The sequence below is a fragment of the Prinia subflava genome, chromosome 4, assembly GCF_021018805.1.
Source record: "Prinia subflava isolate CZ2003 ecotype Zambia chromosome 4, Cam_Psub_1.2, whole genome shotgun sequence".
NCBI classification, from domain to species: domain Eukaryota; kingdom Metazoa; phylum Chordata; class Aves; order Passeriformes; family Cisticolidae; genus Prinia; species Prinia subflava.
In genome coordinates, this window is record NC_086250.1 from 9,191,576 (window position 1) to 9,219,534 (window position 27,959).

Below are 27,959 nucleotides of genomic sequence, written 5' to 3' on the forward strand. Positions count from 1 at the left end.
TATCTTAGTAATATGTTTTGTTATCTGAAAGAACTTGGAGGCAAAAAGACACGGAAGGAAAGAACAGAGTGAGCAGTTGATATATTTTTGTTGGGGAAGGGATTGCTTAAATAAGACTTTGCTTATGGTTGCAATCAGATACGGGGTTTATAACAGGCCTTTGCATATTCAGTACACTGAGCAGCCACACCCTGCCTAATCCTCAGAGTATGGCTGTGAGGTAGGAGGGGTTACTATTACCCCAGCTGCACAGATGACCCTCAGACAGGCAGAAACTGCTGCAAGCAGCTAGAATTAGGAACTGGAAATTTTGCTGGATGGGACCATTCTTGGTTGCCCTAAAAATACACAAAAACCAGTTACAATCTAGGTCTTCTGTAGATACTCCTTTTAGTGAATGACTGCAGTGGGGCACTGAAGGAAGGAGAGCTCCTGGTATCCTAATGTGTGTTCCCCTTCCAGCCTGGATTATGTTACTGGTGATAACAGCTATCCTTTGTGGGCCCCACTGGCTGGAAATTTCTAGTGGCTGCACCCATGTTTAACTGCTCATAAGCTGTAGCTGTGAGGAGAGACAAGACTTAAAACAGCAGGGTGCATCTTTGCCACCTTCTGTTAGAGCAAGTGCAAGAATGGCCAAAGGTTTGGAGTGCTGGGGTAATTCCCCATGTTTGCATCAGCAATGCTGCTTGTCCTGCTGTGGGGATAGCTGTAATTGCACTTTTGCTGGCACAAAGGGAAGAGGTGAGGTGCTGGCTTCAGTAATAGGCAGCAAAGATCTGTGCTGAAAGCTGCATTCTTCAGGTGCATCAGTCTGGCAGAGGTTAGACCAAATTTTCTATACAGGAAGGTGTTTGGGAAGAGGACCCCAAGAAGGAGAGCTCTGGCTCTTATCTCCTTGGGCATGGTTCACTGATAATCCCAACCTTCCCCCTTCAGGCTCTCTATTGCTCTCAGCTTTCCCAAACTACAGTGGTCACACCACATCATACCCTTTGCTGTTACATCCAGTGATTTTTTTTTTTTTAAGCACAGCAAAGCATTTTGCCCCATCCCAAATCCACTGAACTCGTTGAGGTGACTGGAGGAGCTCTGCAGCCTCTGGCTGGCCTTGGCAGAGACGGGATGTTTGCGTGTTTGTTTATGCCCCGCTGATCAAAGCCTGTCACGGGTAATGGGAAGGCGAAGGAGTCTCCAGTTTCATTTGCCTGGTGCCTATGGCTTCCCAGGGGAAGCCTCTCATGGATGGAAGGTGTGCACCAGTCCAATTAGGATATGCCATGCACGCCTGCGTAGGCCGGGGGACGCGAGGACTTTGCATTCCTCAGCCAGAGCTGTCGTTTTGTGACCATGTCATAAAAGAGGTGAAGGAAATTTTATTGGCTCCATTTTCCACTGTTACTCACAGGCCACTGTTAAGTTGCCTCATCCTCTAATTTCTCACTGTCACACTGAAGTCAGGAGCAGGGGGTGAATTTGAGGCACACAGACCTTATTTTACTCCTCAGAATTGCCATTTGATAAGGTGGGACCTGGGAGGGAAAGAGAGAGGTGGTGTTACATGCCACAGGGCTGAGGAAAAGGAAGCTGTAGGCCAGTCAAGAAGAGTCAGAGCTGATGTCTTCAAAGACTCCCAAAGGGCAATCTTAGGATCCTGATTGCTCAGCTAATATCTGAAGAGTCATGAAGCCATCAAGGAGTGCTATTTTAGAAGATCTGGAAGGGTGGTGGTGGGGAGCAGACTCTGCCCCCTCATTCATATGCAGAAAAATGAAAATGGAGGGAGGAGGGATTAAAATAGTTGTTCTTTATGCATTGAAACTTGCTTAATTATTAAAATGGGAAAAAAATAATGCATCAAAGAAATGTTAGTGATATTTCTGATCTGGTATAAAATTAATGCTTTAAATTAATCCACACTTGGAGGTGTACTGAACATGACACTATGTGGATGTAATTTTTGCCCATTGACAAAGAAGGGGAAATAATACTGAAATAGAGAATATCAGTATTCATTCATTCATTCATAACAGTGTGTGCTGTTGATAAATTTTTTAAAGATTGTACCTGTAGGGCTCTACTTTTTTTTTTTTTCTTTTTTCTTTTTATAATATGCTGTGTTAGTATTAGGAACTAATGCTAAATCTTAACTACAACATCTGTGGGCTGTAATTACTACTATAAACCTTGAAATAAGGTAATACTAATTGGTAAAGCTGGTTATAAAAAGCATTTTCTAAGACTGATGTGTATCAGTTGCAGTATTTAAACCCCTGATTTATACAACTTTTCACAGCTTGATCTGAAAGACAAGGTCATGAGAATGTCTTTCCCTTCCCTGCCCTTTGGAGTGTTTGCAGGTGGTTTGAGGAGGTTTCCAGGGCTTTTCCTAGGATCTCCTGGGTGTTGTTACTTATTTTCAGAGTTGGTCACAGGGGCTGTCTCCTAATTCACCTCTCTTCCATGCCACATCCCCTCAGAGCCAGCCCTTTCCTTCAGGGCTGTGGGTTCACCGGAACGCCAGAGTCATTGGCAATAAGGAGACAAGGAAACATTAAACCATAAAAACAATGGCTCATCTGGAAGTGGGTGTAAATCCAATTAGAATATCCTGCTTCCCCTGGTGCCTGCTTCTCACCTGGGAGGGCAGCAGTGTGTTTGTAGCAGAGGGGCAGGTCTGAGGGTGTAAAAGCTCCCTGCCCTGCTGCTGGTGTGTGTGGGCTGCCAAGGGAGCACCTGGCTCTGTGTGTGCAGTGCTTGGCAGACACACATGGAGAGACACCTACACGGGTGTCAGGGACTGGCCTGGGGATCCTGGGTGTGGTTTCACCAGAATGTAGGGCTAAGTCCAGGTTTCTGCTTTCCTGCTCCTGCTTTGCTACCCAGGCCTGTGTTTGGTCCTCTTGTGCAGCTTGTACAGCTGCTCTGGGGTCCCAGCACGTGGAGGACATGGATCTGCTGGGGCCAGTCCAGAGGAGACCACCATGATGCTTGGAGGGATGGAGGACTTCTGCTATGAGGAAAGGCTGAGGGAATTGGGATTGTTCAGCCTGGAGAGGAGAAGGCTTTGGGGTGACCTCACTGTGGCCTTGCAGTGCCTGAGGGGAGCCCACAGGAAAAATGGAGAAAGACTCTTGACAAGAGCCTGGAGTGACAGGACAAGGGACAATGGCTTCAAACTGGCAGTAGATTTAGATGGGATATTAGGTAGAAATTGTTCCCTGTGAGGGTGGTGAGGCCCTGGCACAGGTTTCCCAGAGAAGCTGTGGCTGCCCCATCCCTGGCAGTGTCCGAGGCCAGGTTGGATGGGGCTCTGAGCTACCTGGGATGGTGGAGGGTTGCTTCCACAGTGGAAGTACAACATTGACACTGCCTTTGTAAAGGTGTCCCTGCCCATGGCAGGGGATGGGAATGAGATGAGCTTTAAAGACCCTTCCAACCCAAACCATTCTCTGATTCCAAATACAACTACTGCAGGAGGCTGTCAGATTTACCTTTACTTACTTATCTTTCCTCCTATGTCATACCTTTATGGCTGCTCGCATGACTCAGCTGCTGGGTTGTTGGGGTTTTTTTTTGGCTCGACAACTCCCTGAGATGGCTCATACTTGGTCATTGTGCATTGGCTGCATTTGTATAAGGGAGATGTTGGCAGCAACCTGAATGCATAGTAAATTGGTCTTTTCTGGATTTCAGGTGTTCCAGATTTTCAGGGTTCTATGTCAGGTCTTAATCGAGATTTGTTAAGATCCAATTCCAGGTGGTGTTGGATAGTTTGTACGGTCAGCAGCAGAAGGAATTGAAGAAACTTTTTTTTTTTTTTTTTTTTTTTTTTTTTTTTTTTTTTTTTTTTTTTGAATATAAACAAAGGAACTTTGCAGGATATCTGCAAATATCTAAATTGGGCCTGACAAATGTGGTAATTCATCTTTGTTAACTCAGTTGTATCACAGTGTATTTCACTGCCGTTCTTTTAGTTTCTGGTAGCTCATGTAACTCACTTCATCAGGCCTAAATATTCTGCACTGTCATGAGTCCCAGCCTTTGAAAAACAGGGATCAGGCAGAGAGGGAAAGAGGAGTTGCCCTTCCTCTCCTTAGTTACAAATCAAGGTTTAGGATTAAGAAATTAAGATAAACCCAGACAGCAAGATCTAATTTTTGAGTCATACTTAGTTTTTCAGGCCTTTTCCACGCCCATTAAAGGCCATACATCCATTTTTTCTTAATTGTAAGCCAAAACTCTCACAGACCCACATGATTCTAGGAAGTGGGACTGTATGAGAAACAGAAAATGTTGTGATGTGCACAATAAACCTGTGCCAGTTGGCCATACAAGCCTTAGACCGTGAGTAACAACAAGTTTTCCATCTGTTCACATTAGTACCTTCCTATTCAGCACCCACACAATTCCTGTGGCTTTGGGTGTGTGAAGCTATTTTTCCACAAGGGAGAGGGAAGGGGTCCCCGCTGGTGCTTTCCCACATTTACATTTCTTATAACATTTTATTTATAGCTAATACTTTTTGCTTCCAATACCAAACTTGTCTCATCATAGCTTCTTCGATCTAAGGACACCAATTAAATTTCCAAGAAAAAAATGGTTTGTTCCCTGAGCTGGGTTAGGGGAGGGTTGTACCAAAACCTGTTTTTCCCACATCCCTACATCCCTTTTGGATGGATTTTTTTTTTCTTTCTTTAGCTGCAGTTTTCAGTACAAAGCTCCCTCACTGTTACAGTATTGCCAAGTATTTTTGATTTTGATATAAGTCTCATAACTTTTTAAAATAAATCTCATTGCTGGAGTCCTAAGGTAATTAAAACTGATATGGGGAGCTAAGGCTGAAAACTTTCATTCTGAGGGCACAACACGAGGATAAATGTGTGATTTTGTTGTTGTGGTTGCTATCTCGTGGGGTTCTAAATCCAGTGATTTTTTTATTGTTCTCTCCAATTGATGGTACAATATTGAAGCCAGAGCATGACAGAGTTTTCTGCTGTTGTTATGGCTGATGACACTGTGCTGTCACTACCATGGAATGATATACAAGTGCAGTTTTATGGGTATTTTATCTTTTTTTTTTTTTTCATTGCCTAGGATGTGTTTTACCTATTGATACAAAAGCAGGATTTTGCCAGTATATTTATGGCTGGGTATATATCAGTGTTTAGCTTGTCAGTCATCCCACACTGCTAAAATGTTCCAGCTTTATCTTCTGTGGGGTTTTAACAGTTCATCAGAAATCTGACAGTTTTCCAGGTGGATCTTGATCTGGCTGTGAAAGAGGTTACATTATGTGTTTGCATCAGACAGGATAACTTTGGAGGCCCTCTCTACAGGGCAGGACAGTTTGTCCCAGTTCACTTTGCTGAATATTGTTCATCCTTATCTTCCTGTAGCTTAACTGTGCTCAGGATGGGTACAGGTAATGTGACAACAGCTGCAACAAATGGTTCCACCATGCAGGCTGGGCAAGGCCAAGCTTTCAAGTGCGCTTCCAGGTCCTTTGATGTCTTAAGGGCATTTGCATCTGTCAGAATGGTTTGGTGCAAACATGAGCGTTCTTTAATCTGAGACTCAAAAACAGCAGTGTGGGATTCTGGCTCACGCGTCCGTAGCGTAGTGAGAGGCTCTGAGATTTCTGCCACTGACTGGAGAATCTGTCCCATGGAAGTCCTGAATCATCCTGCTCAAAGAGGAGCTGGGAGCTCCTCCAGTTCATGGCAGACATGCCATCTGGGAATGTGTCCAGCATGCTGCTAGCAGCCACCTCACCTTTTCATGGGGAAAGTAATTTGGGAAGCTCTTGCCTCCTTTTGTGCTCAAGATGTTTCTGTCAGTTGTGTCTCCATCCCCAGAGTTTGCAGAAGACCTGCACTGAGCAATTTGCAGTGACTCAATACATTACTTCCACTGTGGGAATTCTGCTGTTCACCAAGTAGTGTCAATTATCTTTCTACTGAGCTCTAGCAGTGAGAATCACACACTATTGTTGTTTATTCTCATATTAAAAGACTGCAGAATATCAAGGTTCATTACCTATCACTTTTATGAACATAAACTTAACCTCTGCTTAGAGTGAGCTGAGTTTTCTGCTTTACAGGTGACCTCATTTTATCTTAAGAATGAATCACTTTTATTGCATCTTGGGGAAGTGCAATGTACAATCCAAGCCATGTTCTTCACTCACTGTTTGCCAAATGTTCCGTACCAATTTCCAAGATGAAATTGTATTCAACCCAAAATTACGTTTCTCTGACACTTGCTTTTTATTAGCATTAAGTATTATAATCTACTTAAATAGAAACCAATGTCAGAAAAGTATGGAAAAGTATCCTCTTCTTTTTTCCCTCAGTTAGTGAGTCATTAGATAATTAATAGGCTCAGTGTATCTTGAGTGTGCCTACGATGAGTGAAAGCTGTGACTGGGTATGTTAAAACTCCAGCAAACTCTCTGCACTGGTCTGACTGGGAGGTCTCAGCTGCATTTCTCAAGCTTCAGTAGCAGCTCAGCAGCATTTTCCAGGAGCTCAGGTGCTATTGGTGGCTTTGCTTTGTTTTCCCCTGCCTAAGACATCTGAAGCAGCTTCTGGTTCCCAGAACATTCCCAGCACTGTGTAGCACAGCAGTAGACCCTACATTATTTTGCTTTTTCTGATGATCTTTTTTTCTCTGTAAGTATTTTCCTTCAGCAAGCCCCTTCTGCTCTCCATGCCCTCAAAGCTGCCTCCATGTTATTTCCCTCCTTCTTTCTTATCTCTAGCACCCTGTGTTATCTCTTCCTGAACTCAAGAGTTCTGACCCCCCTCCTTCACCTCCCTGGATGGGTTGTACAGCGATAGAGCAGCCCGAGGTGGTGTGTGAAGATAGGTGACTGTTTCTTTCCAGGGGATGGAATATGTGCAGGGGGAATCTCTCACGTGGAGGGACATGCAGCTGAAGAAGCCAGCCTAAGCATGGCAGGACTAGCTGAGGAAATACAAAAATTGAGGCTTGTGGCAGGGCAGGCTTTTGTTCTGTTTCCTAGGTGTCTCACCAAACTGAAGCCCAGTGTGTGGCTTCCTGGGAGAGATGGTGCTGCACACTGAGCTCTGGATTTTGTAAGGACAAAGGCTGGCTCTGAGCTGATTCAAATTATAGAATGTTAAGGGTTGGAATCTTAAAGATCACCTAGTCTCAAACCTATCTGCTGTGGGCAGGGACACCTTCCACTATCCCAGGTTGCTCAGAGCCCCATCCAACCTGGCTTTGGACACTGCCAGGGATGGGAACGCCACAATCTCTCTGCACAAACTGTGCCAGGGCCTCACCACCCTCACAGGAAAGAATGCCTTCCTAATATCTAATCTAAATTTCCCCTCTTTCAGCTCCTTGTAAAGTGTACCTGAATCGTGTGACGAAGATGATTAAACCAAGCTAGCAGATAGCAGGAAAAGGCTCAAGGCAGCCTTGTTTTTTGGGTGGGTGTTAGAGCCAAACACAAAACTTTCCTGCCTGAGCTGCAGCCCTTAACGCCAGCTTTGGCATTTTTACACCAGGCTGTGGCTGCTTCAGCAAGGATAAGCCCAAACCAGGGACTACCTGGGAAACCCTTTGTTCCAATAAGAAAAAGGGTGTCCTCACTCATGCATTGTCATGAACGGCTTTCTCCTCTCGCTGCCAAAAGCTCAGGGCTGGAGCAGCTCCATCCCCGCGTCGCAGGGCAGGACTTTCTCTGCTGGGAGCGTGTTTGCAGCAGCCTGGGCGTGTGGGCTGCCCCATGGCCCGCGGCAGGGGAGCAGGATGGGGATCAGGACAGGGAGCAGGATGGGGAGCGGGGCCGAGGGCGGCCGGGCGGCACCCGCACCACGCGGGGAGGGCCAAGGTGGCAGGCAGAGAGCTCCGTCTCTCCCCGCTTTTGGAGGAGGAGGATCTCAGGGTTCCACTTGTGTGTAGCCTTGCTTCCTGGCTAGCTGAAGGGCTTGTCTGTGCTTGATAGCACTTGTTATTGCTCCTCTCTTGTTTGTTGGAGGAGGAGGGGAGGGAAGGTGAGGTACTTTCTATTTAAAACCAGAAGTGTTTGTCATCTCCGTCCAGGTGAATTAACCCACAGTGCAAGGAAGTACGACATTCACGTTGCCACTTGTAATCTGGGAAAGCTGTGGATGGATTGTGCCCTCAATCTGATATTGATATGCTTTCACTGCTGTTGTTTTCTGCTTACCAGGCCACCTCCTTCACCCTTCTCTCAGATTTTGTGCCTGTGACTGCAGCAGCACCAAGCATCGCCCCTTTGTTGTCTTGCTGGCAAGTCACCAGCTGCTCCCTCTCACTGTTCCAGCTTGGAGGGGTTCTGTGCACCCAGAACCACCCTAAAGCTGGGTGCGTGGGACCTGAAGTCTTGTGTTTCCAGGCCCTCTTGGGAGAACAGCCTGAGTGGCTTTATCTCAGCAGTGACAGTTTACCTTGCTCCACAGACAGAGCATATGAGGGAGTGATGGCCAGCTCATCGTCTGACTCAGTGCAAGATGTGAAAGATCACTAAGCCCTAAATGGGGAACCAGTGAACTTTCTTTCTGTCTGCATATCCTGCCTAGTGGAAGATGCTAGATAAGTCCTGTGTGCTGCTCTGTCACATTACTGCCCCTGCTGAAAATGCTAATTGAAAGTTTGCTTTGGGTAGCTGAGCTCCTGGGGGTCTCCTGGGCCCTCCTCTGATGGAGCAGACTTGCATTGGGAGTTAATCCTGGCATTGCTCCACAGGCACTGTCTTCTGGTAATTACTGGGCTTTTGTACACAGCTGCTCTCCATGCGAAGACTACAGGTGCTGTCAGTCTTGTTTTATTATTTCCTCTTCCATCTTATTGCAGACGTGTCTTCTACTGTGGTGCACCCAGCCTTTGACCAGGAGGTTAACAGCTCCCCTGGCAAGATGCACAAGTGCTCCTCTCCTGTCTCTGCAGAAAGTTTGCCTGCTTCTCCTCCTGCCTAACTTCCCAAAGCTCCTCTCTTGCTCTCCCTGAGGTGTGCAAAACACCTGGCAGTAATATGATGAGACAAATCTCACTTGGCAGCTTCCAGTGTTGATGTGCTGTGCACCTCCCTCTACCCTGCCTCCCAGTATCGTCATGGAACTGCTCCAAATGCAGCTTTAAACTCGTCCTTTTGCTTCTCCAAATCCCTTGCAACAGAGCCATGGAAGTGCAAACTGGGGTTTTGAGCTTAATAAGAGGAGATTCAGTGCTGTGTACATCTGTGAAACAGCACAGTGAGCAAGAGTTCTCCCCTTACAAAGTGTGGGCCTGAGTTTGAGCACCTTACTATTCAGATCTTTATGAGCCATACTACTTTTAGTAATAATAAACCTTCCTTAGCCAGCAGCTTGTGTCTCCCTAAACAGTCTCCCTGTTCCTGGGGAGTCTGTTTCTGAAAACTGTCTGTATTAGGTGTGAGAAGTAGTACTTTTCTAGGCCTGGAGCTGAGGAGATACAGGTGGGGTAGCCAGGAGAGCAAGAGCAATCCAGCACAAGAGTGATCTGATGTGGAACCTTTGAAAAGACAGTTTAGCAGCATCCAGGTAGTTTAGTAGCAGCTGACAGCAGCAAGGCCTGGTGGAAACCCTGTGGGAGCTCCCTGAATGGACATATCCCTTTGAAACAAACTGGTTGTTAAAATTATAGCTATTACAACTACTCACTGCTTGGGAGGGAAAATCCAAATTGCTGGAAAACCCTGGTTTTGGCCTGGTTTTATAAGAAAGACTGTCTTTTCACTATAAACAAAAATTAAAGATTACATGAGAAAAAATACACAGGAAGTAGTTAATGGATGAATTAACTCAATTAGCTCAATTATTTTTCTCTTTTTTTTTTTAGAATTGGGGTTGTTCAGCCTGGAGAGGGGAAGGCTCCAAGGAGACCTCATTTCAGCCTTCGAGTACTTAAAAGGGCTGTACAGAAATAGGGAGAGCTACTTTTTTACATGGGCAGGTAGTCCTAGGACAAGGGGGATATGTTTTAAACCAAAAGAGGGGAGATTTAGATTTGATATTGGGAAGAAATCCTTAAAAATGAGGGTGGCAAGGCACAGGTTGTCCAGAGAAGATGTGACTGCCCCATCCCTAAAGTGTTCAAGGCCACATTTTGCTCAGGGGCTCTGAGCAACCTGGGATAGTGGCCCCTGCCCATGGCAGAGGGTTGGAACTGGATGATCTTTAATGCTCGTTCCAACACAAACCATTCTGTGATGACAATACCCACAATGAAGGTGCATAAAATGCTTCAGTTCTATCTCCAGAGCATGTGTTCCTTGCCTTCAGAGCAGGTGTTTTGTTTCACTTGACGTAAGGGAAAATAGAAGCTAAACCAGCTTTCAGGCCAGGCGTGCCCTGGCCATGGAGCTAACTGGGACAATTAGTTCAGATGTAATTATGCCCTTATTGCTTTTACTTTCTGTGTGGGATCAGAGGTTGGTACTTGTGACTGTAGAGCCACTTTAACACAAGGAAATCACTGTAGAAAAAAAGAGAGGGAGCCACAGTGGTTTGTTTCTTTCTCAGGTTTTTTCCAGGTAGGGATTGTGGGTCATGGTAGAAGCCAGAGAGATAAAAGTGGTGAATCAGATTCTTCCATCCTTTTCACAGACATATCCCAACTGTGCATTCCCTAGTGCTTTGTCATGCCTGAACTTCAAATGCAATAGTGGATGGGAAATTCCACTATATCCTTTGGGAAAATGTCCAACAATCCTGAGATTTTTTTTCTTTCTCCCTCCCTAAAAGAGTAGACTAAATGATGACATAGTTTCTCTTTATAGTCTGTAGATTTGTCCACACACACCAGAGCTATTCCTCTCAACCCATGTGGTTTACAGCCTTCAAATATCTTGTGTCTTGTGTCATGTCCTAGTTACCTGTTAATCAAATTCTTATGTTCCTGTGTGGTGTTAATTAATTTCTGTGATCATTTGCAGTGAGGTCCAGACCTACACAGAGATCTGTAAGGAGAGCCATCGGCTCCAAAGAACAGGCAAAAATCAGACAGAACTTTTAAACTCAGCTAGAAGAGGCCAGGAGTATTTGTCCACCAAGGCCCATGAAAATCAATGGAGATTTTTGAAAATATTCTTGTTGTCCGGATGCCTTCTGATAACCCCTTTTGGGTCTGAGATAACCAGCCATGGCCACCACTTTCCATAAGTTGCCCTCTGGCCATTGCAGAGAGCTCAGCACGTCTGCTCTTCAACCAAAGTCACTTTCTGCATTTGCATGTGAAACTAAAAAGACACCAGTGGGGTTATTTTGGTGTTACTCTCATACTGCAAGCTTACATGTGGTGTTTGCCTATTCTGAGTCTTTGTTTGTTTCCCAGCTCTTATCACCCATTAGGTATGTGGTGTTGGTTTTGGTTTTTATCAGCTTCAGTAGAAGCAGTGAATTAGATCTGTCGTATCATTGTGAAGTAGTAACAGAAAAATGCTTTTTTCTTTAGCAGGATGTGTCACTGATGGAGTCTGAAGAAACCAGTGAGGGAGGCACCACTCCCCCAGGAGCCAGCAGCATCACTGGGGAAGCCTGGGATTCTTCAGCCGTGGAAGGAGAGCATCATGCCACTCACACAGCAGCGGGAATGAGCACCAGCCCATCTAACTCTGCAAAAGAAGCAGAGCTCAGCACGCCCAAGGACTGCCTTGCTGCTCCAGGGAAAGCAGCAGAGATGCTGGGCAGACCCTCTAACTCTATGCAAAAAGTGCCAGCAGGACTGGAACAAGGCCGAGGGGATACAGAGCCTCAAAAGGGACTCTCAGAACTGGAAGGAGAAATGCTTTTAGAGGAGGCTGGACTGGATTGTTCTCTGAAATTTAGGCAATTGGAACTGGCTGACCTGGAAAGCAACCAGGACCCTTCCTCTCACAGCAGAGTCCAGGATGAGCCAGGCCCTGGCAGCCCCATCCTGCAGGCTGTGAACCTCAGCACTGAGTTTCCACAGTGCCAAGCAGAACTGGCTTTTCTTGGCTCAGACCCTCAGGCCCAGCAAACAAAACCCCCTTTGGCTGCTGCCATTTCCTCTCAGAGAGAGACACCTAAGTGCTTTTTGGTGTGTAAAACTGTTTCAGAAGGGCATTATAAGGCTGAACCCTTTCTGGATAATATCTCCAAGGATTCTTTGCAGGAAGTTGATGCTTGTGCAGAGCAGGAGCAAAGCACCAAAAAGTTGGCACCAGCATCTGATGAGCAGCCTACCTCAGAGGGAGCAGTAGAAGACACAGCTACACCTTACACTTCTGAAGATGTTCAGGAAAGTTTAAGAGCACTCCAGGGTTTGGAAGAGAATACAGAATCTTCCTCTTCCCATCAGTTGTCTTCCACCTTAACGCATAACAGCCAAATGAGTTCACTACGAGCAGAAGGAAATGCCTCAGCTGGTGAAACAGGGAATACCAGCATGGTCAAAGACCAGGGAATGGTTCCTGAAGAGAACTCATCTGCTTCCAAGTGCCTTCATCTAGAAGATGATCACAGAAAAACTGAGGGCAGACCTCTCCCTTCAGCAGAGAGTCCTTTCCAAGGAAAGAGTATTGCTAAAAGGACAGAGGAAGCGAATGCTTCACAGCAGAAGGAGCCAGCTTGGGAGGAGGCAGTGTCTGAACTTCAGCAAGAGGAGGAGGTAGAGTGCAAAGAGCAGAATCTGCCGGAAGAAGGCAAACCTTTGGAGCTCAAAGATCAGAAAAACAAGGAGCAAAATGAGCAGAAACAACTGCAGAAGGAAGAGCTCAGACTGGGGAAAGAGCTCAAACTAGAGGCTCTATCATCAGCTTTTGGGTCAGAGATACCTTCTGTTCCTGGGCATAATGTGGATGTGTGTGGTTTGGAGTATGCTTCCTTGTCTGAGCAAACAGGATCAGCATTTCTTCCTGGGGAACCTGTCTCTGTGGATCAGCATCCTGACGAGGACGTGCTGCTGACAGCTCATGTCACAGAAGCAGGTTCTGGATGTCAGCCACCAGCTGTCGGCCCTCTGTCCTCAAATAACCCAAACCCAGAGGGGGAAACTCCACATATGAGCTGTGTCTCTGACCAGGCAGAAGACCTGGAGGACTCTGGCAGCTTTTCCATAGGTGGTCAGGATATTGGAGAAGCTCACTGGGATGAAAAGACACGACTGGGCAGGGAGAATGAGCACACTGGTGGTCATGGAAAAGCTGTCCAGAGGTTTGATAAAAGAGATGCATCACTCTGTGGAGGGGTGACAGCACCTTTTAGTGCAGAGAACCCAGAGATTCTTATTCCAGCACACTCTTCCTCTGGTATCAGTAACTTGGAGCCACCTGCTGATCCCACAGATCTTCACCCCATTACAGGAAAAGCTGAGCATTGGGACTTCACTCCAGCTTCCCTTTCAGAGCTCACCTCAGCAGCGTCAGGGTCTGTTCCAGAGCAGGAGGGTGCCAGAATAGCCCCTGTGACACCTGAGCACTGTCCTGCCACCAGCCTGAATGAACTGCCAGACTCTGCAGGGAAGCCACCCAACCAGGCTGCTCCTGCACAAGGGTGGGGCCCATCACCAGCAGAAACTGCTGGTGTAAGGACAGATGCAGGGGAGGCCAAGACTTCCCATGAAGTCCTTACTTCTGAGGAAGGCTTTCATGAGGATCTCAGTGGCCCATCTTCTTTCTCTGTAATGTGCACCAGCTCTGTTCCTCTACAAGGGAGCTTTCCTGGGGATAGGAGGTCTGTGACTAGTAGTGCAGGGCCTCTGGAAGCATCCCAAATACCAGAAAGGACTTCCACTCCCCTGAGCCACCCAGAGACAGTTCAGCAAAACTCTCCCCAAAAAAGTGCCATTATCCAAGGAAAAGAAACGGGAAAAAATGTGGATCATAAAGCACAAGTGCCTTTATTTGATGAGCCTGACTGCAGTTTATACCAAAAAGAGCCTGGATCCAGAATTTCCAGTGTCCTGAGCATCCTTACTTGGCCCTCCGAAGATGATACAGTCCTTGCTGTGAACGAGCAAGGACAACCTCTGTCCCCTGTGTCCCACTCAAGCCTACCTCTGGTGTCTGAGCCTGATGCCAAACAGCTTCCTCATCCTCCTTCCCATGTCCAAAGGCCCAGTCACACTCAGGCCCCTGCACTCCATGCAAATCACCTTGTTCCACCTGCAGCCCCTGCAGGTTACCAGCTGCTGGCTCCTGGAGCACCCTCCAGGGCCCCCCTCAGCTGTGGGATGGATGAGGGTAAGCTGGGAGCCATCCACCCTGCTCCGAGCCATCCTCTCCGGACTGCCACGTCTGCATCTGACTCCAACTCCGTGGCCTCTGCTTCTGATGGAGAAAGTCTTGCAGAGAGAGATGACCTTGTTCCAGCGAGTGCAGAGTGGGATCTCGGTGACTCAGGTCCCCATGATACAGAGACTTCTGATGACTCAGGGGTCAGTTTGCTGACCAAAAGTTCTTCGGCTCTTGGAAACGAAGTGTTGGTTGGCTGCTCTGACACCAGCCCTGAAACAGCGGATCCCCCCGTGGATATAGAGAGTGGAAAATCCTCACCTGACCACCATTCTTGGCCCTCGTTGGAAGGCCTGATAGCATCCCCAGACTCCAGGAGCAGAGACTCTGCACAGCTCCTTCCAATGCTTGCATTCACCAACCCAATCCACTTCCTCCGGCTCAGCCCCCCGTCGCCTCCGACCACCGGCACAACCTGCCAGGACGAGGAGCTGCGATGGGAGCAGCCCGCAGGCAGCTTTGGTGTGGACACAAAGAACAGCCAGGCTCCACTGGCAGTGACAGAGAAAACAGAAGGGGAGAGGAGAGTCAGGCAAAGGCTGGAAGGAGGAGAACGCCAGCCAAAGGAAGAAATGGCCAAACATGCACCCTTGGAAAAATCATCAAGTTGGCCAGACAAAAAAAAGATTGGGGTAGCTCTGCAGGAGCCAGCAGCCAATCAAGAAAACCCAATTAAAAGCCGAGTAAAAACCAAGGATTGGCACCGTCAGGGCGTGAAGAGGATGTCAGTACCACCAGACATCTTGCAGCGTGAGTCCTCTCTTCCATTTCCCTTCCTCCTTCCCCCACCAACTTAGCACAGTTACCAAGAAGTAGGATTAAATTAAATAGACAATGTGATGGAGAGGCATGAGAGCTGAGAGCTTAGCATGGCTCTTGTGCTTTTCTGGTGATATTCCTTGCTCCTGCCTTGTAGCCCCCTCCTATCCTGCCCCAAGCTTCCCTTTCCAGCTTCCCCTCCTTCCTCTCTGCTGCCCTGTGTATCCTGCTTGTTCCCTTGAGTAGGGAACATTCCTCCCATTCCACATTAATACCTGCAACAATAAACTTATTTAATGGATCCCCAAGGCAGTTAGGAAGAGCCATGCACACACCCTCAGTAGCCCATATCTCCTATCAGTTGTTTATTTGCTGCCTCCCCTTATTTTGCAACTGGCACTTTTAGGTTCCCACTTGACCTTCTAAAAAAGATGATTTTCCTGTGAGCGCAGGATTTGAGAGTACAGATAAGAATGCAAATTTGTTAAACCCAAGGTCCCAGCTTGCACAGAAGTCAAATCACTGATGTCACAAGTGGAAAACATGCATTTTCTGTAATGCAGCTCATTCAGCAGTACTTGCTATCAGGATGTATGTCTGTTCTTTACTATATCTTACATGAACTTTAAATCATTGCTTTTTTTTAGGTCTTACTGTAGTCTATTTTTGAAGCTCTGAAACATGCTGAATTTTTGGCAGAGAGGAAAAGGAGGGATATGTGATATGTGGACATAAAAAATAGACTAAAGTAAGAGCTAAAAAGAAGCAATGATTTAAAGTTCATGTAAAAGGTTTGGCAGAACTTGAATCAAGATTTGTTCATATGTTTGACCTGTAATTTCTTGATTCCAATTTTTAAAATATTCAGGGCAATAGTACTGTCTTTCCCCTTACCCATAACTGCAGGTCAGTCTTTGGGATTTCTTCCTTTTTCTGCTTCCAGTTATTTCAGATTTAGAATTTCTTCACACCTTATTTGATTAAATCCCTCACAAACCAAAAGGATTTCTCCATTTTTACACTTTGGCTCCACTGAACTCCTGATGCTTGGCCCTAATAGCTGAAAGTGTAAGGACAGCACCAAACGGGGCCCACAGGCAGAGTCTTTGCTTGCATAACTGGAGAGGGAAGCTCTTGGAGTTACTGTCACTGCCTCAAATGTCAGCCTTTTTCTTTGTGTGAAAATTAAATGTAGCTAACAGGTGTAAAGTGTAATTAATGTCAAGGATTATTAAAACTAGAGTGTTTCTGACCCAGAAATAAATGTCATGAGGGCACCTGTACTCCAAGGCTGCCACTTAGGTGGGGTATAGGTAAGTGGTATCTGGGTATCATTTGGATTGTAGATTAAGTCTAAAAATGGACTGATGTTTTTACTTTCCATATATTTTCTACACAGAGGTTTCTTCTGTTCCTTCAGAGGCAGAAGCTCACAAGGCACAGAGGGAACCACCAGTCAGCTCAGAAACAGTTATAATGAGGTGAGTCTCTCAAAAATCCCTTAGAATTTGCCCCAATCCCTGTGCAGCACAGACACCTCCATTGTTTCTGAGTTACCAAAGATGATGATAAGGAGTGGAAAACTTTAACTAAATTCCCTAGGCCTGTGTTTCAGTCTGTGCTTTCTTGAAGAGGACTCTACTACAGAGTAGGGTATTTCTGTGCTGTCAGGACAGCCTTTCCATTAAGCCACACTTTACCCTTTGTGTCAATTAAAGCTTGTGGAGCTTGAGCTAATTGGAAAAAGAGATGTCCCTGTTGTGACAGAGCAGTTTCTGTGGTTTGGATAAGCCATCTCTGGTGCTGTGCCCTTTGTTCACGCTGTGTTTTGAAACCTTTATTCCCTGGCAGAGAGAAGAAACCTGCAGACACAACAGAGAACTTCAAGCGCCGGCACTCCAAACTTATGAACTCCTGTGAGTACCTCCTGCCTAGGGTGCTGAGGCAGGCCCCTCTCCACCAGCAACTCTCACCCTTGCAGTGAGCACAAAGGAGAGCCACTCCTGCCACATGGTGGTTGTGAGGATGTAGTGTTAGAGAGCAGGGAAAGCAGCTGGAATCCTGCAGTACACTTGGGCAGCTGGGGAGCTTTGCCTGGATTTGGCTGTCCCAATCCAGGGCAGAGTTTTCTCCAGGTTGAAGCAGAGGGTGAGTTGCTACACAGAAAAGATAAATGTACCTGTCTTTCTTCACAGCAAGATTGCTATATCAGGAGTACAGTGATGTGGTTCTGAACAAGGCCATCCAAAGCCAGAAGAGAGTGGATTATCCAGAGGATCTAGAGTCAAGTTTCCCAAGCTCCCCGAGGCTACGGAGGAAAGTGCTCTCTCCCCAGGACTCATATTTGCAACGTCTGTCAGTCTCATCTAATGCATCCCTCTGGCAGGACATCCCCATGATACGGGGCAGCAGAATGCTGCTCAACATGTCCCGTGAGGAGCAGAGGCTGCAAGAGGTAAGGGACAGATGTGACATGGTAAATGGGTGGTCTGTAGTCAAGAAAGAGTCTCTGGAAGAGAAGTTAAGGCAGAGAGCAAAAACTTGTGATGTGGGAAGGTGTTGCTGTGGTTTTCGGACGGCACAGAAATAGGAAGGCAGGTGGTTGAGGCAGAGGTCACTTCTACCCCTGGAAGCAGCATGGGGTGTGAAGTAGAGCAATGCTGAAGTGCTGAATTTTAGAGAAAAGCAGCACTGAGGGATGGACTCAACACTGTACCAATAACTCCAAGAAAACAAACATGGAGAAAATGGGAACAAGATAAGGAGATTTGAGTATGCTCAATGTAAAAGGGTGTATAAAAGTAGACTTGCAGCATGCTCCCACACATAAGCTTGTGAGAGATGCTAACAAAACTACAGTAAATTGTATTTTCTGTGGTAGAATATAAGTTAGCAAATTGACCTGTGTGAGCTGCTGGGCTGAGAGGACACAGGGAGATGTATGGATTCAGCACAACGGTACAGAGAAACTGAGTAAGGAAAATGAGAGGATATGAAAAGTGGAGAGGGGGACCCAGAGAAAGAGGAGAACATGACAGCATAGGAAACGTGATGGAGAAAAATGTGTATGGTACAGATGCTGGACTTCATGGGAGCTTGTATAAGGGGGAACCTTGTGAAAGTGGTGTTGAGGGGAAATAAAAAGTAAAATGAAAGCAAGTAGCTATTTTTAAGTCACACCACAAGTCTGTTTTTAAAAGAAAGTCTATAATAGCGTGCTTGCCCTTAATTTCTAAAGCCTCTCTTCTGTAATTACATGTTCCTTGCATCATGTGCTGGGAGGTTTCTTTGCCCATCTCCTCTCTGTGAGATTCCTCACAGACTTGGGCAGCGTACTGATGCTGTGCTCCCTTGTTTTCTCTCCCAAGGCCAAGTTTGAGTTGATAATATCTGAGGCTTCCTACCTGCGCAGCTTGAACGTGGCAGTGGATCACTTCCAGCGCTCGGCAGAGCTCCAGGCCATGCTCACCAACCAGGAGCGCCAGTGGCTCTTCTCCCGCCTCTCGGACGTGCGCGATGTCAGCGCCAGGTGAGACGTGGCCCTTTGCTTCCAGGTCTAACAGGCATGTGGTGCTTCCCTCAGGAACATTTCTCACTCCTCTTCTGCGTGTTCACTGTTCAAGGCAGATGCAGCACCTAGGGATGACACACCAACACTGCCTGGAAAGGAATATTTGAATATTCGCCTTTTTGGGTGACAGGCAGTGTAAATTCTGGTGTTAAATCCCAGATATTATGGCTCGGCTGTGCACAGAGCTCATTGCAGGGGATCAAAATGTTGCAAATGGTAACGTAGCCTTGAGCCACTGCTTTCAACTACAATTAAACTTCACTAACTAGACCCCAACCCAAACCAGCTCCTGCCAAATACAAGACAAAAGGGGCAGCTGCATGCACACTGACGAAAAGCAGGGGGTGTGAAAGTAAAAAAAAGTGAGTTACAACCATCACTTGACAGAAGCTAATGTGAATCAATAGAGCGTAATTCATGAAATGTGGACATGATCCCACATGCAAGGAATCCTGTATGTTGTAGGATTCTGTTCTGCTTTTTCCTCCTGCAAGGCTTGACTACATAAATCACTAAGCTGGTAAGGTTTGCTGCTACTTTTTCCATTTCTACAGGATTATTCTGGTGAGTTGTTAGTTTCCAGCTGTTTCCTGACCATGCCTGTAGAAGCATGACCTCTCAAGAACAGAGGTCTTTTGCCTCTGCTTTTGCCTTGCTGATACCAAGTCCTAAATTGTCATTGTCCAGACATTGCACTCTCTCTAGAACTAAAGAGCTGCCTTGTGCTTTTCTGTGGGCTGTCAGGGTTTTAGAAGACTAAATGACACTGTTATTTCCCTCTCCTTTTATGGCACCACATCCACGTGCTGCAGTTTTCTCTTTGACTTGGAGGAGAAATTTGAAGAGGACATGTTCACCTTCCGTGTGTGTGACGTGGCTCTGAAACACGCCCCCGACTTCCGCCGGGTGTATCTGCCGTATGTGACAAACCAGACATATCAGGAGCAAACCTTCCAGAGGCTACTGTAAGTTTTTCTCATTTGCTGCACCCTTTTCCCCCTTACTTCAATGAATATTGACTCTTTCAAATGATGGGGAAGGCTGCAGGAATGGGCTGTTGAGCAGTGCTCTCGCTATGCCCCCAGAAGAACCATCCTCAGTTCAATAGCATTTGGGACAGCATGACAGAGCTCCTGCAGGCTTCTCTGCCATAGCATTGGAGAGGAAAAGCATACCTAATAGCTGATCTTGTTGCAAGCTGTTCTCTGTCTGCCTTCTACTGAAGAAAGCAAAAATTACCATCCTGGAGAGTGGTTTTCAGTCTTGATCACTGAGAACCAGAGTGCAAACCACCACTGTCCCCTTGAAAGGAGCACTGCTGGTAAAAGGAGTTGAAATGTAGATGTTACTTCTGGCTTTTACTTCAGAGGGCTGTAGAAAAACAAAAGAGATAATAACAGCTGTACTGCCATCCTACAGCTGTTACAAACCCATAGTTGCTCTTCAGCAGCAGAGTGGTGCAGTTTCTTTACACCTTATTGCCCCAGGGATAAAAGCTGACTGTTGGGAGTACTCCAACATTCCCTGAAATATGATACTAGGAAGGTTATTTATTTACTCTGATGCCTGGATGTCTTTTTCTTTTCTTTGCCATTCCCACAGAAATGGAAATGCAGGGTTCCAGCAAGTCCTGGAGAGACTGGAAAGTGATCCAGTGTGCCAGCGCCTCTCGCTTAAATCCTTCCTCATCCTCCCCTTCCAGCGCATCACTCGACTCAAACTCCTCCTACAGGTAACCGTGGTGATTCTCCGCCCTCCTTCAAGTTTCTTCAAGCTTGGAACAAGCTTGTCTTGGAACAGCAGAGGGATCTGGGAGGGCTCAGCCTGGAGAAAAGAAGGCTCAGGGGGGACCCTTGGCTCTGCACAACTCCTGACAGGAGGGGACAGCTGGGTGGAGGTGGGAAACAAAGGACAAAATGAGAGGAAACAGCCTCAAGCTGCACCAGGGGAGATTCAGGTTGGACATCAGGAAGAATTTCTTCCCAGAAGGGGTTGGCAGGCATTGGAAAGGGCTGCCTGGAGACATGATGGAGTCCCCATCCCTGGAGGTTTAGGAAATGATGGATGAGGCACTGCGTGAGGCAGTGCTGTTTGTGAATCATTTAGGGCTTTGTTGTGACACTGCTTTAATTGTACTGCAATAAAGAATTTAGGGAGTCTTCTCAGAACATGCTGATTTACATTCTGTTGAACTTTTTGGCTTCCTGCTAGGAAAACAAAGCAAGGGTTCCTTGGCTGCCCTCTGGAAGGCAGCCTGTGTCTATGCTTTGCCTGCAATGTTGACTAATAAGGAGCCATCCAGACAGGAGACCAGCCAGACCACAGAGAATTAATTATGAGCTCTTTCTATGATATTCTTCTTTTTGACTATTTGAGCCTCTTTTTAACAGGAGAAAAGGACAATTCTCTTCTGTTCATGCATCCATTTGGATTTTAGCTAGTGGTTGCTTCCTATGCCATGTAACTTCTATGTGAATATTAAGACAATTTAGATTTACAGGAATACCCTGGTCAGTGTGACTTACCAGAGACATTCTAAATCTCAGATTTTTGGCCTTCTTGTCTCCATATGGCATCAGCTACTTCTGCTTTATTATTTATCCTATTCTTCAGCGGTGGCAATGTCCACCTTTCCCTGTTTGCATCATGAAAATCCTCTTTTCTCACAGAATATCCTGAAAAGAACTCGGCCTGGGTCTGAGGAGGAAGTGCAAGCAACACAGGCCTATGATGCACTTGAAAAGGTAATGGTGCCTGCCCTTTCTGCAGCCTTGTCTTTGTCTCTAATTAATCATCAACTCCCATTCTTGTCCCTTCAAGAAAACCTTGCTTTAAAAAAACCCACAGCATTGCTCATTGCATCCCTTCCTCTTATCCTGTTTATTATAGAGGCAAGGTTTAAAGTTTTCTGGGACAAATAGTTATCTACAATTTGTACAGCATCATAAGGTGGATTGTTCTGTCTAGTGATGATTTGACCTTCCAAAGGAGAGCCACCAGGATGGTGAAGGGCCTGGAGGTGAAGACACAAAAGGAGTGTCTGATGTCACTTGCTCTGTTCAGCTGGAGGAGACTGAGGCCAGAGCTCACAGCAGTTCTGCAGCTTCCTCACAAGGAGGAGGGGCAGACCCTGAGCTCTTTTTTGCAGGAGGATGCCTAAGGAATTGTCACTTATGCTGAGTCCTGAGGGGCTCCTGGGAGTAGTACTGATCCCACCAGGCAGTTCTGCTCCCACCTCACTGCAGCTCATCTGAAAACTCATCTGTTTTCCTCTGCAGCTCATCAAGGATTGCAATGAGAATGTCCAGCGCATGAAGAGCACTGAAGAGCTGATCTACCTCAGCCAGAAGATTGAATTTGAGTGTAAGGTGAGCTCATCCATTCCCTGGGCCTTGCTCTAGCCTAATGTATTTTCTGTCTATCCCCAAAAGCCACTTTTTGTTCTCCTCTCTGATATATACAGAGCTGTTGAACCAGAACATCATCCACAGGCCAGCTCTTCATCAGTGCGCTTCCCTTGCCCAATCATTCATGTCAGCCTTCATGTGAAGGTGCCTGCCATGACTTACACCTCTCCATCTGGGGAATTGAAAGCACAATTCCTAAAGAGAAAGGCAAAAATACAAATCCAAAACTCATAGGGACTCATTTTCTTATGCATAAATATTTATTTTTGTCTTGCAGATATTCCCACTCATCTCACAGTCGAGGCGACTTGTGAAGTGTGGTGAGTTGACAGCACTGGACTTCAACAACCCGAGTCCAAAAGGGAAAGTCAACAGCCGGCCCATCTACCTGCACCTTTTCAATGACTGTCTGCTCCTGTCTCGGCCCAAGGAGTGAGTGCTTCAACACAATTCTTGCTGCCCCTTCTAAAATACCTGTCTCTTTCGGGGTCTGTGCTTTGGTGACAGAGTCCTTTCCCTCTGCCTGCCAGCAAGTGGCAGCCTTTGTCAAGTCACTCTCCTGTCCCGACCTGATGTGAGTATCATGCAAGTATGTGGAAATTGATAGTCCCAACTCTTAATTACATATCATAATATAAAAACATACCTTGTGCTCCCTAGCACAACACTTACATTTTGCCTTTGCATCTCTACAGTGTGAAATACTTGAAAAATAACTATTTATTTTAGTTTTACTTGATAAATAATTTCTTCCTAAAGGACATTATGAGGACTAGTGAATGTGCAAATCGCTGGTTTGTCAAGAGAGTTGTTGGTTAGTTGTGTTGGGGTTTTGAGGGTGGTGGGTTTGTTCTTAAGCTGTAAGCTAACAAATAAAATTCTGACAAGACAGAGTTTACTATTTCTACCCTTTTCATTAAACCCCTTCTCTCTCTTCTCTGGCCTTCTGAGACTTCTAACAAGAGCACTGCTTAGGATGTCAGAAGCAGATGAAGACTCTTCTCAGAAGTCTCAAAACCTTTTTGCTTTCCTGCAGACTACATGGACTAATTTTGTAACTCTCATCACGTTAAAACTCACCCCTTATTTTGTTCCTCCTCTTCACCTGCAGGGGCGGACGTTTTGTTGTGTTCGACCACGCTGCTTTCTCGTACGTGCGCGGGGAGAAGTGTGAGATGAAACTCCACGGGATAAACAAGAATCTGTTCCGTCTCTTTCTGCTTCAGAATTACAAGGGGAAAAGAGTGGAGTTCTTGTTTGGGACAGAGACACAGTAAGAACTCGTTTACCCTTGGTATATCCCATTACCATGGCCAGACACCTCCTAGTAACCTGATGGTTGTCCCTCAGCTACAAATGTTGAAATATCAAATACAGCTGCTGAGCAGAAGTCTTAAAAGCATTCTCTTGCTGTAACTATTTCCTTGTGAACCACATTCCTCCTCTCTTGTCATAGCTGCTCATACAACACTACCACATTACGGCATACTGTCAGCCTCTGAAAATGGAAATTTTTGCCTTTTCCCACCTCCTTTCTCTGCTTCCCTTTGTGTGAGCAAACACCCCCCCACCCCAGCCCATTTCAGTTCCTAGCCTGCTGTCCCTCACACTGAATGCTGACACCTATGCTGTGCTGTTCTCCAGCAGTGAGAAGCTGAGGTGGATCTCTGCTTTGGCTCCTCCGCGGGGAGAACTGGATCTCCTGGAACACCCTGGTGAGACTGCTCTGCTGCTGCAGCAGTGGGGGTGGGCTGGCTCGCAGGAGTCACAACCACTGTGAGGTGGGACACCCCAAAGCATGAATACTCAGGGTTTTGTAGATAAAGAATGTACTCATGGGCTTTCCCTCAGTGCCAGATGCTGTCAATTATTTTACCTATTTTAACTCCTCGTTTTAGATGAAGACCTGTAGTGTCCCTTCTAGTTCTCTGCTTTTTATTTGGGCAGCTCCTTATTCTCCTCCTCCTCCTCTGGAGCTGATGCCCACAGGTTTACTGTTGCTTTTCAGTGTATCAATATGATCTTTCCTCCCCTTCAGATGCACCACAGGTTCAGTGCATAAAGACCTACAAGGCTCGGGAAAATGATGAGCTGGCTCTGGAGAAGGCAGATATCATAATGGTTATGCAGTACAGCAATGATGGTGAGCAGAATGACCAATGCTTGTCTTAAACTGTAGCACTGAGAGGACAAAGGGATTCTTCATCTTCTTTAGGACGCTTTATTTGGAAGCTGAAAGGGGATCTTTTTCTTTGCTCTTAAGGTCTTTTTGGAGGGGCCTTTTTTTGGGGAAACAATGGAAAAAACATGACTTTTGCCTCATGTTGTGCTTTTCCCTACCCCACAGGGTGGATGGAAGGAGTAAAACTCTCAGACCGGGAGAGAGGCTGGTTCCCCTCGGAACATGTGGAAAACATCTCCAGCAAACACGTGCGGCAGAAGAACCTGAAGGAGGAGCAACGGGTGAAGTTTGCCAAGCAGCAGGTCTTCTGCAAGAAATAAGACACTGTTTGGACCTGTAAAGTCTCCCTGCCATGGGGAAACCGTGGCTTTTCTATTGTGCCTCAGAAGAAATGCCTCTGAGAAGAGCATAATACACAGCACTTTGACAGGACCAGGTGCTTTTTGCCAAAGAAAGCGGGAATTCAATCACGAAAAGCTTCCTCTGTGTCAGCAGGACTACGGCAGCAAGAGGAGGAATAAAGGTTGCATGTATTGCTTGCTTTGTGGTAGTAGGGAGGGACTTAAATCGGACAGAGGTCTGGGGTCTGGACTTCTGAAAACATATTCCTGGTTTTGCCACTGACAAGTTGCGGGACCTTATGCAAGTCACTTCAGAGTTTTCTGCCTTAGTTTTGCCGTCTGCAAAATGGGGGTAAACTCACCTACCTCACTGCATGTTGTGAGGCTAAATTCACTAGTATTAGCAGCCTGAGAGCTTCGAGTTCCTGAGAAGGAAGGTGCTAAGTGCAAAGCACAACAGAGCTGAGGAGAATGTTCCGTTTGAATATCCTCTGGATACCTTCGTGGTGTTGATCTCCACGGTGTAATTTCCATTTAGGGCAATTTATGTATTAGATCATGCAAGTCTACTGGGGTTTAGATAGGCAAATATTTCATTGTACCCAAATGCTGTTAAGAGTCCTTGACACCATTACAAAATCCACTGGAATTCAGCAGTTTTCAGAAGCCACTGTGATGATTTCCCCCACGTAAGAGGTATGCTGAGGAATCTGCTTCACAAAGGTCACCTCTCTTCTGAACAAGCATCCCACTAAGCCATCTGAACTGACCGTTTTTTTCTTTTCACTCTGCCTGCCCCTGGAAGTAGATCAGTGACTTTTGACAAAGACTTCTATTTTGTGTTGATATACACCCCGTACAAAATAACCAGGACTAGGCACATGCAATGAAGTGGCACTTTACTGCTGCTCTTACTCTGATTGCTGATGTGGTATTGCATGCACCATTTTGCACACTTACGGAGAACACTGAGATATTTAGCCACTGTAGATAAAGTCAAAATATGCACCAGGGTCTTTGTTCTTTTTAAGAACTCTCTGGTTTTAAGTCCAGTTTACATGCATTTGGGCAGAACCTGTTTGAGAGTATGCCTTCAACTGTAAAATATTGTTTCTTTGTTAAAGTGTTCAGCTCAGTCAATGCAAGATCAAGTTTAAAAATTAATACACCAAAGAAAGCCACTTGTAGCCTTCTTGCATTTAATATATTTGAAGAATTAGTTACCTTCATATCTCCAGCTTTCTGTCTCTGTAACATTCTGCCTTTAAATCCCATTTACATTGTATCTAGAATAGCTTATTACAGCCTATTTATATCAATAATTTTAGCTGGATTAAAAGAAAAAAAAGAGTTGCTTTTAGTCCTAATAAACTCATGCACTTCTCCAGTTAAAAAACCTTTCTGCTTGCCTTGTTACTTAGGTTTTCCTCTCAAATGTAAGTAACTCAATTTACTGAATATCCAGGCAGTGTTTTTTTGCTTTAACTTGAATTTCTAAGTGACTGTTAAGTACAAACAGCTCTCTTCAGCAGAGGTAGTGAGGCAAGCTGGGTTTATCCAGCCTTAAGGTTCTCCAGTATTATCCCCAGCCCTGCAGAGCCGATGCTGCTGGTTCCACAGTAGTGTTAGTCATCTATAACTGAAGGTAAGCTGAAGGGGTGAACTACAGAAAATGGGAGTCCAGCCCACTAGAGCAGAAAGACAGGACCCAGCTATTCAACTTTCAGTCTATGGCCCAGACAACAATCTGCTAACACCTTTTCTTCCCCCAGAAGGGCTGGAGCTGGGCCAGAGCTAAGAGCCAACGCAGAGCAGAGCTCTCAGAATCACCTCAGATTCACACAAGAAGGGTTATAATCCTCCACAAGACTCAGAATGGTCAGATAGCCCAAAAGCCTGATTGTCTCAGGCTATCATAAATTTATGCAGTTCCCAAGTCCCCAGAATTGTCAGTGTCTCAGGTAGGACACAAAACGCTGCCATGGGATCAATTCAGCACGTCTCAGTTGGTCATCTCACACAGGCAGTTGAGGCATCCCACATCTACTTCAGCTTCATCTAGGAGGAGCCAGCCATACATACTCTCATTCTAAATTAGAAGTCATCTTTTTCAACACCTCAAGTCAAGAGTTCTTTACTCTTTCAACTTCTGCTGTTGAAAGCAAGCAGGCAGATTGTTCATTAGAGCCTCCCAAAGCGGTTTCTATGCTAAATTCCGTACGTCATGAAAATTCCGCTTGACATAGGAAACTTCAAGAGTACTGTTGTCGTGATTGACAGCCCTTCTATACTCTTTTTAACTAGCTGGATCAAAGGTTAACTTGTTCCTGTCACAGGTACAGCTTTTATTTCCTGATGTCAGGCCTGTGTATGTTGAGGAGCATTTAAAGGTCAGCTTATGCTTCTAAGAACAAGTGCTTATACCCCAGGTTACTTTGATTTCTTACATTTCAGACAGGCTGCAACTTCTCAATATTTAGTCAAACTCTTAGCCCCAGTACCATGCTGCCACCAAAATCCACAAACAAATCTACACTGAAGTATTTTTTGAAACTGATTGACATCTCTGATTTGTACAAACTTCATGAAATTAGTACAATATCCTTCCCAACTGCACATACACAATTCAGGAATCATGTGGGGTCCTACTGTGTCCTATGACAGTCTTAATTATGTCAGGATTCCTCCCCACATTATCTAATGTGGATAACCTGGTTTACCAGACAATTAGTATTAAACAGAAGCATAGGGAATGTCATGTAAATCCCAACACTTTCCTGCTATTCACAAAGACTCTGAGAGCCGTACCACTGTATCTTCCCCAGGAACCTGTGGAGACTGATACAAAGTGTATCTGGACAAAAGAAATTCCCTCCGAGATTGTTGCGTCTTGTCAGCTGAATGCTGTTAACCAAATGCCATTTTAGCCCCAACATCTTGCAGCTGATGGCTGAACTTGGTGCACTGTTACACCAATTATACTGGCGCCAAAACCTTGGCTCAGATGTTTCAGCTTACACTCATTTAGCCTGATGAAACAACTCTCAGGTGAAGGCATGTGCAGAAGCAAGGCCTTAGAAGCTAAAAGTGAACCTTGAAACAAAGACAGGAGGTTTGAGGAAACCCTCAGGAGAACGGTGCTGTGCCAGCAATATGATGGTGAGCCAATGAACAGGAGGAGGATGAAGGATGCTCCATTTTGGTGCATCAGAACACAAGTGCTTCTCATTCTTCATGCAAGTACTGCCTGGTGCTGCTCTGTTAGGAGCATTCTTTTTACTAAGAATTGTTAAGCATTGAAAGGACACACATTATAGCACCCAAAAGTCAGGAAGTGTCATTTGTTCCTTGCAACCCCCAGATGCTGAAGAACCAGAAGCTGCTCGACACCTGCAGCTAGAAGATGTTAAAACCAAGTGTCTTCTGCCAG

At 45.9% G+C, this 27,959-nt stretch overlaps 1 protein-coding gene across 4 annotated transcripts in view; it reads left to right on the top strand.

Moving 5' to 3' along the window:
• ARHGEF5 (Rho guanine nucleotide exchange factor 5) overlaps positions 1-25,925 on the top strand; it is a 34,671-nt gene extending 8,746 nt beyond the window's left edge. For 2 of the 4 annotated variants that reach the window (XM_063395382.1, XM_063395383.1), the window contains exons 2-15: positions 11,470-15,019; positions 16,428-16,509; positions 16,880-16,944; positions 17,224-17,483; positions 18,397-18,557; positions 19,412-19,564; positions 20,202-20,331; positions 21,269-21,343; positions 21,878-21,967; positions 22,284-22,438; positions 23,118-23,279; positions 23,651-23,721; positions 24,045-24,149; positions 24,354-25,925. In XM_063395382.1, coding sequence (XP_063251452.1) covers positions 11,485-15,019; positions 16,428-16,509; positions 16,880-16,944; positions 17,224-17,483; positions 18,397-18,557; positions 19,412-19,564; positions 20,202-20,331; positions 21,269-21,343; positions 21,878-21,967; positions 22,284-22,438; positions 23,118-23,279; positions 23,651-23,721; positions 24,045-24,149; positions 24,354-24,508 — 5,199 coding nt within the window. In that variant the 5' untranslated portion in view covers positions 11,470-11,484 and the 3' untranslated portion in view covers positions 24,509-25,925. The remainder of the gene's footprint in view (positions 1-11,469; positions 15,020-16,427; positions 16,510-16,879; positions 16,945-17,223; positions 17,484-18,396; positions 18,558-19,411; positions 19,565-20,201; positions 20,332-21,268; positions 21,344-21,877; positions 21,968-22,283; positions 22,439-23,117; positions 23,280-23,650; positions 23,722-24,044; positions 24,150-24,353) is intronic. The other 2 variants (XM_063395384.1, XM_063395385.1) reach the window with 1 other exon arrangement.
• Positions 25,926-27,959: the final 2,034 nt, after the last annotated feature.